The 14,162-nt window shown below is 41.0% G+C and overlaps 1 protein-coding gene across 1 annotated transcript in view; it reads right to left on the reverse strand.

The window, feature by feature from the left end:
• smarcc2 (SWI/SNF related, matrix associated, actin dependent regulator of chromatin, subfamily c, member 2) overlaps positions 1–14,162 on the reverse strand; it is a 68,572-nt gene that overhangs the window by 24,153 nt on the left and 30,257 nt on the right. Inside the window, 4 exon segments of the mRNA XM_055664590.1 lie at positions 1,273–1,386; positions 2,096–2,167; positions 4,374–4,555; positions 8,888–8,952. Of these exon segments, the coding sequence (XP_055520565.1) occupies positions 1,273–1,386; positions 2,096–2,167; positions 4,374–4,555; positions 8,888–8,952 (433 nt within the window).

Here is a 14,162-nt window from a genome sequence, read left to right on the forward strand (position 1 = left end):
ATAGAAAAATGTTCGTTCTGCAGTCACTAGTAAGTCAAGTTTATTGTCATATACATAGAAACATAGACAATAGGTGCAGGAGTAGAGGCCATTCGGCCCTTCGAGCCTGCACCATTCGCCATTCAATATGATCATGGCTGATCATCCAACTCAGTATCCCATCCCTGCCTTCTCTCCATACCCCCTGATCCCTTTAGCCACAAGGGCCACATCTAACTCCCTCTTAAACACAGCCAATGAACTGTGTGGCCTCAACTACCTTCTGTGGCAGAGAATTCCACAGATTCACCACTCTCTCTGTGTGAAAAAAAATGATTTTCTCATCTCGGTCCTAAAAGACTTCCCCCCTATCCTTAAACTGTGGCCCCGAGTTCTGGACTTCCCCAACATCGGGAACAATCTTCCTGCACATGTATGGTGAGGTACAAGTACAATACAAATTGTGCCTGCAGTAACATCACAAGGGATATTGGCTTGGACAACACAGAGAAACATAAATGATACATCAATGACACAAGTTATACAACACTGTTAAAAAAAAAACGCCCCAAAATGAATAATTTATTCAAAAATAGACGATAAGATAATGTCTAAGAAGGAACTGCAGATGCTGGAGAATCGAAGGTACACAAAAAAAGCTGGAGAAACTCAGCGGGTGCAGCAGCATCTATGTGGAGCGAAGGAAATAGGCAACGTTTCGGGCCGAAACTCTGAAGGAAATAGGCAACGTTTCGGGCCGAAACTGAAGGAAATAGGCAACGTTTCGGGCCGAAACTCTGAAGGAAATAGGCAACGTTTCGGGCCGAAACTCTGAAGGAAATAGGCAACGTTTCGGGCCGAAACTTTGAAGGAAATAGGCAACGTTTCGGGCCGAAACTCTGAAGGAAATAGGCAACGTTTCGGGCCGAAACTCTGAAGGAAATAGGCAACGTTTCGGGCCGAAACTCTGAAGGAAATAGGCAACGTTTCGGGCCGAAACTTTGAAGGAAATAGGCAACGTTTCGGGCCGAATCCCTTGGGAAATAGGCAACGTTTCAGGCCGAAACCCTTCCGGGTTTCGGCCCGAAACGTTGCCTATTTCCTTCGCTCCATAGATGCTGCTGCACCCGCTGAGTTTCTCCAGCTTTTTTGTGTACCTTCGATAAGATAATGTCCGTTGGAATGCAAGAGGTGGTCCGTAGACTTCTATTGCTGAGGTAGAATTAGGGTTGAGCTTTCTGAGGTTTGTGAAGTTCTTTAAGTAGATGTGAACAGTTTGTGTCTAGTACATACCTCATTATTGCACAGACATCTCCTGCCAGATTACGACGACATGCTGTTGACGTGAGGTACTCCTGTGGATTCAGACGGTACGTGTCAATCATGAAATTACGATAGGCAAGGTAACTGGGGAAGAATAGGATTAAAAAGATAGTTGAACCATTAATATTGACACAACATTATCATTGAAAAAACTTCATAAAACTGACCACAGTACTTGACTATCACCTTGCACAGGGCACTCAACATGGCCTGTACAGGTGGTATGGATTTCGTTATGAAGCCTCGAGCCCTTGCCATATGAACTCCTCTCTCACACATCAGGGAATGAACTAATCTTCCTGGATGTAGCTCAACTTCTTCATTGGTCAGGTCCGTGATGGTGTGGATTTCACCAGATACTTTGCTTTCCTCCCACATACCAAAGACGTACGGATTGGTACATTATTCATGTGTGTGTGTATATATTTATATTATGATATATGGACACACTGATCTGTTCTGTAGTCAATGCCTACTATGTTCTGTTGTGCTGAAGCAAAGCAAGAATGTCATTGTCCTATACAGGGACACATGACAATAAACTCACTTGAACTTGAACTAATTGGCTGCTATGAAGTGGCTCCCGTGAGCATATGAGTAGTAGACTCTGGGGGGAGTTGATGGGAATATGAGAGAGAATAGGTTACAGAGAAAACTAGTGGGGAATGGGATTATTCTGTGAGTTGGCACGGAATCATTAGAACAAAATGGCCTTCTCCTATTTCATAAGCAAATCCCACAATATTAATTTTTACTTTCGAGAAAACAAATGATGTATTAACTAAATACTCACATCTCCGGGGTCTTGGATTTATTTTTTCCATTGAAGAATTCTGGGAGAGCTCTGCGCTCAATTGCATGGACACTGTTGGCAATAACAATAATAATAATAAACGTATTGTTGCAAATGTTGTTCATTATACAGTCGGGCTTCCCAAAGAGGTCTACAGATGGGACTCTAACAGGAAGCCCCAAGATAATCTTGTTTAAGAAGGAACTGTAGATGCTGGAAAATCGAAGGTAGACAAAAGTGCTGGAAAAACTCAGCGGGTGCAGCAGGCAGCATCTATGGAGAGTTTGCATTTATACTATCTCTGTGTAATTATTAAATTTGCACTCTGGTAATCTAAAAATGGTGTTGTTTTGAACTATTCAAAAGTTAACTAAAAAAACATATGAAATTCCCATGGTTAAGTACAGTATCTAACCCTTCCCCTAGTCCAACTACTTTTTGTCTTGTCCTTCTCCTGCAAGCAACGTTTAGGATATAGGATCAGCATAAATGGGGGATCAGAGGTGGAACTGGATTTTAATATAATCTGCCGACAGAAAAAACGAATTGGCTACCTGTTATTTTGAAACGTTTTCCTTTCACTTCAAAAGGAAGTAAAAGCAGGCGGACGTACACCAGGCTGATGATCTGATCCCATCGGATTCCTTTCCTGCTGAGCAGGTTAAGTCAAAGCTACCCCATTGATCTTTCCCGGGTGTAAAACATTGAATAGAAAAAGGTTACACAAAAAAGCTGGAGAAACTCAGCAGGTGCAGCAGCATCTATGGAGCAAAGGAAATAGGCAATGTTTCAGACCGAAACCCTTCTTCAGACCCGAAATCCTGAAGGAAATAGGCAACGTTTCGGACCGAAACCCTTCTTCAGACCCGAAATCCTGAAGGAAATAGGCAACGTTTCAGGCCGAAACCCTTCCGGGTTTCGGCCCGAAACGTTGCCTATTTCCTTCGCTCCATAGATGCTGCTGCACCCGCTGAGTTTCTCCAGCTTTTTTGTGTAACCTTCGATTCTCCAGCATCTGCAGTTCCCTCTTAAACATTGAATAGAAAAATGCTGATGCTCTCTGACCTATGTTCTTAAGATAGAATACCTTGATTCTTGGGTATGAATATAGGTAGTCCCCGGGTTCCAAATGGGTCCCGTTCCTGAGAACCGTCTGTAAGCCGATTTCTTTGTCAGTCAGAAATGACCATTCTCTATTGTGCATTGTTCTACCTACACTATCCTTTAATTTCTGGAATAATTACCTTCACACTAGCCATAATTAAATCAATGGGATATACACTGCATCTCCGCCATTAATGAATACCTGGACTGGTGCCTCTTCAGCCCAAAGCTCCACAGGTCAGTCTTTCTCAGTAGAAAAGTCTCCATGACATATCAAATGAAGGACTAAATAGTATAGGGTTACACAAAAAAGCTGGAGAAACTCAGTGGGTGCAGCAGCATCTATGGAGCGAAGGAAATAGGCAACGTTTCGGGCCGAAACCCGGAAGGGTTTCGGCCTGAAACGTTGCCTATTTCCTTCAGGATTTCGGGTCTGAAGAAGGGTTTCGGCCCGAAACGTCACCTATTTCCTTCCTTCGCTCCATAGATGCTGCTGCACCCGCTGAGTTTCTCCAGCTTTTTTGTGTAACCTTCGATTCTCCAGAATACCTGCAAACAGTTCAATATTTCTAGCTTGAAAAAGACTTTACAATTTGAGAATTTGCGTAAAGTCAGATTTCTGCGAGTCAGGTCATTTGCAACCCAGGAAGCCTGTACATATCGTAGAATTACGTATGTTATTTGCGAGGAGGCTATTTGAATCCTTTTACCAGTGTTATCTACTTGTATTTTCCTGTACGACCACAGACCGCAGCACTGAAGGTTGTCTTTAGCTCCATCAGACCAAGGAAATATTTCAATTTAAAATTCAATGTGAAGAGAATGCATTCTACAGTCCTTATGAAACTCAGTATCTTGGAAACACGGAAACCTCTTGTCATAGCATCTCATGCGCGGTAAAATGAACATCCAATAGAAAAGTATTATATTTACATTATAACAGATCATTATTCATCACAATAATATATACCAGTTATAGACACGAGCTGGAGTAACTCAGCGAGACAGGCAGCGTATTGGGAAACCTCACCCATTCCTTCTCTCCAGAGATGCTGCCTGTGTTTCAAGCTGAGTTACTCCAGCTTTTTGTGTCGATCTTCGGTTTAAACGAGCATCCTAAACGTATACCAGTCTCCACATGACAGTGTAAAAGCACCGACTGCCTCGGGCATACCTGTTGTAGTCAAACCATGCTGCATAGCTGGGTATGATGATATGGTGAGTCTGCTCTGTAACATTGTCTTCATGCAGCTCAGGATTTTTGGTCTGTTCCCCTTTGTTCCCAGTGGAAACATCTTCCTCATCCTGGAGCAGGAAAGCACAATTCACTTTCAACACTGTTGGTAAAGTCCTCACCTCTTACGTATTTTTACACCATTGACACAGTGCCCTCCATAATGTTTGGGACAAAGACCCATCATTTATATATTTGCCTCTGTACTCCACAATTTGAGATTTGTAATAGAAAAAAACACATGTGGTTAAAGTGCACATTGTCAGATTTTAGTAAAGGCCATTTTATTACATTTTGGTTTTATACATATGGAGGGCACTGTAAATATATTATCATCAGCGACAGCTTTTTACACAATTGGAGTTATAGCTAAAACAACAGGGCATTTAATTAGAATTATTAGCGAATAATGTGGAAAAGCTTTGAGCAGTATCATTCACTGGGCAACTCAGATCATTCCATAATACAATGTGGCTTCTATCAAGAATATTACTCCCCATGGCTTATACTAAGTTTCACTGGTACAACATGGCTACAATGTCAGCATATACCAAAAGGTTGACAACAGAACAACATGGCACTTTGATACTATCAGCTCACACATTTCACCATTGCCCTACCCTCCATTTCAGCTTGCCCACCTAGACATATGTCTCAACAGGTAACTTAGTTCCATCATGCAGTGCTTGGTCTGAACACGTGGACCACTGCCTCAGCGCCATTTTCAAGAAAGCATATTTTAGAGACCTGCCTTGTGGGTTCTTTTAAAGGATGTGTTAGGCTGCATGTCAATGTGGTTGAATATTCAAAATGATTGCAGTGGGGCCTGTAAAAGATATTAGATTCTTTATCCGTATACATGACGGACCCAATGCACGAGCAATCATACACCCTGGGCCCATACTAATATAGCAAGTAAAAAGCATTGTTGGAGTAACTCAGCGGGTCAGGTGGAGTCTCAGAGATGCTTTACTTGTCATCAGATTATACTAATGTCGAGGCTTGCTTCCCTCTCTCCCAGTAACCATATAACAACCATATAACAATTACAGCACGGAAACAGGCCATCACGGCCCTACAAGTCCGTGCCGAACAACTTTTTTTTCCCCTTAGTCCCACCTGCCTGCACTCGTACCATAACCCTCCATTCCCTTCTCATCCATATGCCTATCCAATTTATTTTTAAATGATACCAACGAACCTGCCTCCACCACTTCCACTGGAAGCTCATTCCACACCGCTACCACTCTCTGAGTAAAGAAGTTCCCCCTCATGTTACCCCTAAACTTCTGTCCCTTAATTCTGAAGTCATGTCTGAACCTCTTGTTTGGATCTTCCCTATTCTCAAAGGGCAAAGCTTGTCCACATCAACTCTGTCTATCCCTCTCATCATTTTAAAGACCTCTATCAAGTCCCCCCTTAACCTTCTGCGCTCCAGAGAATAAAGACCTAACTTGTTCAACAGTAGCTGTGTGTTTTTAAATAGTTGCGAGAAAGCTAGCCTCAATTGAAATGAATCTGTATGTCAGGATAATGAAGTGGTCCTAAATCTCACCCAACCAGTCCGGGAAGCTGGAGCTGGAACTACAGAACTGGTCCAATGGCCACAACATGGATTGCCCTTGGCCAGCTGGTTTATACAAAAATGCTTATCTGTTTGGAATCCTTGAAGCTGTATTATAAATAATGCCAAGCAACTAAAAATATGAAGTAGCTTCTCTCCTGTTGTTAATCCTGGCTGAAAGGAAGGAAATGATGTTATGCTGTGCAGTGAACTGAACAATCGATTAGCCCCTCTGAATGTTTTTGTTTTCAGATGAACAACCTGGTTGGTTACTCATTATAGTAAAGATCATCTTCAAGAGTGCAGACTAGGTGGACTGCCAGAGCACACGGTTCACAGGTTGTGATGATTTGTTCACATGGATAACTGTGTATAATGATCTGCAGATGTTCCAGAGTCAGCCTTACAGATTTCATGACACACTGGGTAGGCTGCCACAAGGACCACTAGGCCATTCCCTTGTCAATGTTGTAAGTTTCTATAAGATCTTCTTTGTGAATCTGTGGAATTCTCTGCCACAGAAGGCAGTGGAGGCCAATTCACTGGATGTTTTCAAGAGAGAGTTAGATTTAGCTCTTAGGGCTAAAGTAATCGAGGGATTTTGGGATAAAGCCGGAACGGGGTACTGATCAGCCATTGAGCGCATACTAACATACTGTGTATGCGTGTGGTACACCAGCTGCACAGCGGCTCAGAGGAAAGCGCTCCAGAGGGCCATTGACAACGCCCAGAGGATTGTTGGCTGCCCTCTCCTTACCTTGGAGGACTTACACAGTTCCCGCTGCATCAAAAAATCCCAGAGTATCATTGGAATTTCCCAAGCCCGGACATAAACCTGTATTGACAACTGTTGCCGTCAGGCATAGGTAAGATTCAAAGAGGACATGGAATTAAGGGACAGAAGTTTAGGGGTAACATTACCCCACTGCTTTACTCAGAAAGTGGTAGCGGTGTGGAATGAGCTTCCAGTGGAAGTGGTGGGGGCAGGTACATTGGTACTAAAAGGGACTGTGGTAACATATGGTGAAAGGGAATGGAAGGTTATGGAGTGCAGGCAGGTGGTGTATGGGTGCATTTGTTCGGTGACTATTTATTTAGAGATGGTGTTTCCGTGCTTATTATTTTACCGTGTATGTATCGTTATAAATAATTTAGCAACTAAAATTTGAATGCTGCACTCCTGCTGTTAACCTTTTAAATTTCGTTGTGTTATGCTGTCCATGAACTGAACAATCGACAATAAAGAAAACTGGTTTCTATTCATTCTATTCTAAAGATGATCATAGAGTGCAGACTGGTGGACTGCTGGCTCGGTTCACGGGTTGCTGAATGGACATCCTCCTGCAGATGTTGTCAGCCTTGCTAATTTGGGTCTCTATCCTTGATTGCCACAAGTACCAGCATTGTCCCTTGTAAATGTTCACCCTGAGAGGTTCTGTGGAATTCTCTGCCACAGAAGGCAGTGGAGGCCTAATTCACTTGTATTTCAAGAGGTATTACTAGAATCTTCCCTGAACGAGGGAATTTAGCTATAGTGAAAGCCGGAAATGAAGTATGTCAATTTTGAAACTCTATTAAGACTGTGTATCATCCACCTGTGCAACAGCGGTCAGAGGAAAATCCAGAATGCTGACAATGCCCTGGTCTAAGGCTGCACTTATCCCTGTGGAAACTCCCAGAAAAACAACATGCCTTATTAACAAATTGTATGTTTCTAATTACTGTGAATATAGTGAATTAAGGGGTTGGACAGGCTAGATGCAGGAAGATTGCTCCCGATGTTGGGGAAGTCCAGGACAAGGGGTCACCGCTTAAGGATAAAGGGGAAATCCTTTAAAACTGAGATGAGGAGAACTTTTTTCGCCAACAGAGAGTGGTACAGACTAAGGGACTCTGGAACTGTGAAATCACAGAAGATGGAGGGTTGGGTGTGATGCCAGTTTGTTTGGCTATTTTATTTAGTTGATCTTTATTAGATGTACCGTGTATGTATCGTTAGCTTTTAGAAATGTTTGAATGCTGCACTGACTGGCTGACATTTTAAATTTCGTTGTACATGGTCCATGTTACAATGACAATAAAGAAACTATTCTATTCTATTCTATTCTATGATCATATTGAATGGTGGTGCTGGCTCGAAGCGCTGAATGACATCCTCCTGCATCTATTGTCTATGTTGCTAAATGGGTCTCTATCCTTGATTGGCAAAGTACAGCATTGTCCTTGGACCCCCTGGCAGGTTGTTAGCCATTAACATTCTAACCTTGTATCAAAGGGTGTTTGAAATTCCCTGAACAGGTTTAGCTATAGTTGCTAGAAATGAAGATTTACCCCTTAAACATCGAGTAAGATTTGTCATCCACGCCCAACAGTGCTGTAAAATAAAATGCTGTAATAACCAACACTTCAGCACTTTTATTTCATACACACGATCCCCTAGCATTATTAATGAAGAAAATGTTTCTAAAAACTGTGAAAATGGGGGGGCCCCAATCGATGGAGTTATATTGAGGAAATCAGTCCTAATATTGTTTCCTTATCAAATGCTTGTGAAATGTACATGGTGTATTTGAAAAGTCAAGTCAAGTCAAGTCAACTCTGATCCACGCTTAAACTGCTTAAACTAAAATCGACCAACACTTCAGCACTTTTATTTCATACACACGATCCCTAGAAAATCATGAAGAAAATCGCTCAAAAACAAATGGGTGCCAAATATGGAGTTATATTGAGGATATCAGGATAATATTGTTTCCAATAAAATGGTTCAAGGGGTAGAATGGGACAGTATGAAGATAATGGGGAAAAGGACGTGAGTAATAGATTGTGACAAAGATAGAGGTGGAGAGGGAGGGCTATAGAACGATGGATAAATACACACACGTTATTCCTTACCTAGATCAGTCATCGTTCCACCTTTCACTGGAGCCGACTCGGAATCTTTCTTTGTATTCACTAAAAGACATTACAAACGCTACCAATTAGAAACATTCACAAAGAATACCATTCCTGTGAGATGATCACACAGCAGATAACACAAATGAACATTGCACATTTCAAAGGAACCGCATCTAAGATTACAGATACTGTACGAGCTTCATTCTTTATTCATTACCAGAAGATCACCATTTATTGTTCACCCCTAATTATCCTGAGATGGTGGTGGTGGTGAGCTGCCTTTTTTCTCTGGATCTGTTCTGGAAGCAACCATCTACATTTGAACACAACACTGAATTGTAATTGTAATTGTAATTTGGAGTCCTGAAATCTCAATGTGTTACTAGTGGGCATTATGAGACATGGTTTATCTGTGGAATGATTTTGGTCTTTTCATAGCATATTAAACATAGAAACATAGCAAATATGTGCAGGTGTAGGCCATTCGGCCTTTTGAGCATGTACTGCCATGATCATAGCTAATCATCCACAATCAGTATTTAAGAGGGAACTGCAGATGCTGGAGAATCGAAGGTTACACAAAAAAGCTGGAGAAACTCAGCGGGTGCAGCAGCATCTATGGAGCGAAGGAAATAGGCAACGTTTCGGGCCGAAACCCGAAAGGGTTTCGGCCCAAAACGTTGCCTATTTCCTTCAGGATTTCGGGTCTGAAGAAGGGTTTCGTCCCGAAACGTTGCCTATTTCCTTCGCTCCATAGATGCTGCTGCACCCGCTGAGTTTCTCCAGCTTTTTTGTGTAACCATCCACAATCAGTACCCCGTTCCTGCTTTCTCCCCATATCCCTTGACTCTGTTAGCCCCAAGAGCTATGTCTAACTCTCTCTTGAATACATCTTTGGGAAGGATTATATATATCAGCTTATTTCAAACAGATGTTTTATTTGAAAGACCTATCTTATGGCATATGGTACAGAGAATTAAGATGGTAGATAATGTGTCTTCATCCAAGCAATCTCCATGTCAATTTGGAGTGTACAAATGCAATGCAATTTCAGGACAAGAGCCCCCGCTGAGGAGTAGTGCCTAATTATTTGTCAAACCTACTATGGTGTGCAGCACCAGTCCAGACAATAATGCTCAGACAACATGCAAGGAGTAAATACAGACAGTTCTACAATTACACGGCTTTCCATAACATGAGCGATGAATTAGGGAACATTATCCATATTAAGCGGGCCAAAATTGTTATAATGTGATTTTGATCAGAAACTAGACAAGCACTTAAGTTATTTTGGAAATTGACAAACAGAAAAAAAAAAGCTGTCTAGGATTTAAACAGGTTGGGGAAAAATTATGTTTCCATGTAATTCTTCTGCAGTACTCAAGACACCATTGTTTCTTAAGAACCCAGCTGCTACTTTAACTGCATGTAGCCATTGAAATTGATAATCACTTCTATTGACACTTGTTCAAAGGTACTCTATTAAACAATGCAACACACAAGGCAGTTCTGCATAACACTAACTTGATATCACTTCTCTGATGAATTAGGGAGCATTAATTGAATTATGCGGGCCAAATTGGTAATAATGCGATTTTCATTCGGAAAACTAGATAATCGCTTAAATGTTTCTTTGGAAATTGACAAGCAAAAAAAAGCCGTCTTGGAAAAACAAAAGTCCAGGGTGTTTCCATGTAACCGTGCTGCAGTAGTCAAACACCAATGTCTCAAGAACACACGCTACTAGTTTTACCGCATATGAAAAGCGATCGCATCCTTTGACACTTGTGCAACAATACTCTATTAAACACTGTAACATGCTGCCCTTAGTGCTTTGTAGCTTGCAGTAACATACATACATTCATAGCTATGAAAAATAACTTTACTTTTGAAAATCTAGAGGCAAAATAACATTGTTTTTGTGAGTCTGAAACGCCCTAGCCCCAAACCCTATATTCTCCATTGACACAATTGATTATTGAATGCAATTTTCTATAATGAGGTTTGTTAGGAATACACTATAGCAGGACTACCTGTAAGACAACTGTATTTTGTTGTCTCTGTACTGTACACTGACAATGACAATTAAAGTTGAATCTGAATCTGAATCGGAATCTAATGGCCAGGAAGTAATGATGAAACAGTTGTAATGACCTTTAAATCTCCCTCAGGCTTCTTTCCTGCCTGAATATGTTGAATAGAGGGTCAGCCAAGTCAGCTGGTTACACGCTGCTTTGCCTTTGCTTTCTAAACTTCCAGAACAGTTTTACACAAGTGATGCACCCAACAGATGCACCGAAGGTGGAGGAATATGAATTGTTAATGTTCACAGAGTGGTCTCAACTTTGGTTTCTCAAATGTGTGCAATGTTGATTTTAAATGCTCCAGCATATTGTGTCAACACATTCTTTCAGAATTGGCACTGTTCACAGTCCCAACAATTATTTAAACCAGGAACATAGATCTCCTCTTTTTTCTTCTTTCTTTTCTTTTTCTCTTTCCTCTCTTTTTAATTTAATGTTCTGTTTGAAAAATGTTAAAATTGAAGCTGTGCCAGAGCTGTAAAATTGTCACGTTTTTTGTACAATTGCTCCCAATAAAACATATGATTAATTAAATAAATAGATAAATAGATAAATAAATAGACCGGGGGCAGCACTGTTCTCTGTGGTCAAAGATGCTCTCTATTTTGACATGCTGGTGCTGCATTCCATTCAATACAATTATAAAGAAACACTGCAGAGGGAGGCAGAGTATTACATGAGGAACCAAGTGCATATATCTATACATCAACATCCTAAAAGGAATCATCTCACTACAAAAGTACGTGATCAACATCCAATGGAATACTTTTGAAGTAGTCACGGCTATGAATTTTGCAAGTGCGATTAATTTTGCGCAATTATTTTGCTTTCATAGAATTCTTTCAGAATGCATGCAATCCCCTATTACTCTGGGATGAGAACTGGTTCTTTAAATACATGAATAACGTTTGTGTTTGAGTAAAAAACCGGAGCAGTAAATTGATTTGATTTTCATTCAATTACTTTAAATAAAATTTAAAGAAAACTCTTATAATTTAGTGCCCAAGTAGGTGATTTTTTTTTCAAATTGATACATTCAAAATCCAACGGCTGTACATGTCCTGCTGAGCACAGCCATGCATTTTAGTTTGGAAGTCCAGGTTAACAATAAGAACTTTGCTGAGCAGACATTTTGCGCGCTCAAAAAGAGTTCTATGTTTGGATTGCAATGGTGAATTTTAAAGTATATCCGAGACGGAGCTGCAGCAATGGCAATGGTGATTTTTCGCGTGCCTGATATTGACATTCATTAATTATCGATGAATATTACATGTGCACAATATGCTACCAATGAAGCAGTTCTAAAGCTTGTAAAAAAAACTGAATGAACTCTCACTCCATTCCTTATTCTTTCATTTACTTTTATTAGTTTTCAATATACTATGAATAAAAGTGTAGAACTACTACTCACTGTAACATTTCATAGAATGTCATGTGTCTATTTCATTAAACAACTCCCATTTATAAAGTCCCTTTCATGATTTTTTTCAGAACATCACAAACAATTAAGTACTTTCTAAGTGTAGTCACGCCTCCTTTGCAGGCAAAAGCAGCAGCCATTTTGCGCATTGCATGATCCAAGATATAGCAATGAGATAAATACTAGGCAATGGTCTATTTTGTTTACAATGAGTTTTGGGTAAAAGCTCTTATAACCTCTCTCTTATAATAATTTCAAAGGATCTTCAATGTGCAGTAGGAGACACAAGGAACTGCAGAAGCTGCTGGAATGTTGAATTAAATACAAAGTGTGGGGTTGAACCAGCAGGTCAGGCAGCATCTATGGAGGGAATGGACAGATGACATTTCGGGTCAGGACACAAAGCCTGACAAGTGATAGGTGAATCGAGGTGAGTGGGATTTGATTGGCAGATGGGTAAACAGCGGGTCAGTGGAACAATTCACATGGCAGACTCTTCCAACAATATATTGCCTATGTTTAAAGTGAGATACTCTGCATTATTCTCTAATGTTAAATGTACCGTTATCTTGTAACAATTCTTTCTTCTATACTGCCTGTCACGGTTCTTTCTTCTAATACCGACTCAGATGGTCCTGTTTGTGCGTGAGGAATCGCAAGTTTGTTTTTCAGGATGAGCACATAAATGTATTGATGAGTTTCTCCTGCTCCCGGCTAGAATGGGCAGATTGGCAACTCCCCAGCCACCCAGCTGAACATCTGTTCAGATTGGAGGCAGAGTGTATATATTGACTACGGCTCTATTCAAATACAAACCTCCGTGCCATAACAAGGTCTCAGAACCCCTCACTCATGGGTACGCAAGTTGTGTCCTCCTGTGCAAGTTATTGCATTACAAACAGTGGACCTGATAGTCTTGGCATCATTAACTAAGACAAAGTCTTAACTGTAGGTTACACAAAAAAGCTGGAGAAACTCAGCGGGTGCAGCAGCATCTATGTGGAGCGAAGGAAATATGCAACGTTTCGGGCCGAAACCCTTCTTCAGAAGGAAATAGGCAACGTTTTGGGCCGAAACCCTTCTTCAGAAGGAAATATGCAACGTTTCGGGCCGAAACCCTTCTTCAGAAGGAAATAGGCAACGTTTTGGGCCAAAACCCTTCCGGGTTTCGTCCCGAAACGTTGCCTATTTCCTTCGCTCCATAGATGCTGCTGCACCCGCTGAGTTTCTCCAGCTTTTTTGTGTAACCTTCGATTCTCCAGCATCTGCAGTTCCCTCTTAAACAAAGTCTTAACTGTGTTTGCTTTCTATATATTCAAGGGCTCTGTTGCAGTTACCACAGATACAAACCATTAGATTTCAAGATGCCATTCGAACTATCCTGTCTGTTACTCTAGAAGGCAAGCCGCTGGTTTACCTGTTCACTGACAATCGTAAAGCATCCCGTAAAACCCGTGGCCAGGCAGGGCCTCAGCTCAGTAGAAGCCAATCTTTCTTCAATCATGTCTTTTACTGTTCCTAATCAAAGTTACTGAGATGGGACAAGCATAGTCTTCTGTCCGTTTACCCAGGATTCAGACAATTCTATACAAAACTGAGAGTTTGAAGTGGAGTACAACTTGCTGTTGCTATTACACAATGTATTCAGTGCCATCGACTGGGAATCAATTCCAAAGCATTTTATACTATTCAATGATACACATAATCAATCTTTGCCTTGCCATTTTTCTTTGATTCGTCTGTGTGAATACTTCGTATCAATC

Source organism: Leucoraja erinacea, chromosome 40, assembly GCF_028641065.1.
Source record: "Leucoraja erinacea ecotype New England chromosome 40, Leri_hhj_1, whole genome shotgun sequence".
NCBI lineage: Eukaryota > Metazoa > Chordata > Chondrichthyes > Rajiformes > Rajidae > Leucoraja > Leucoraja erinaceus.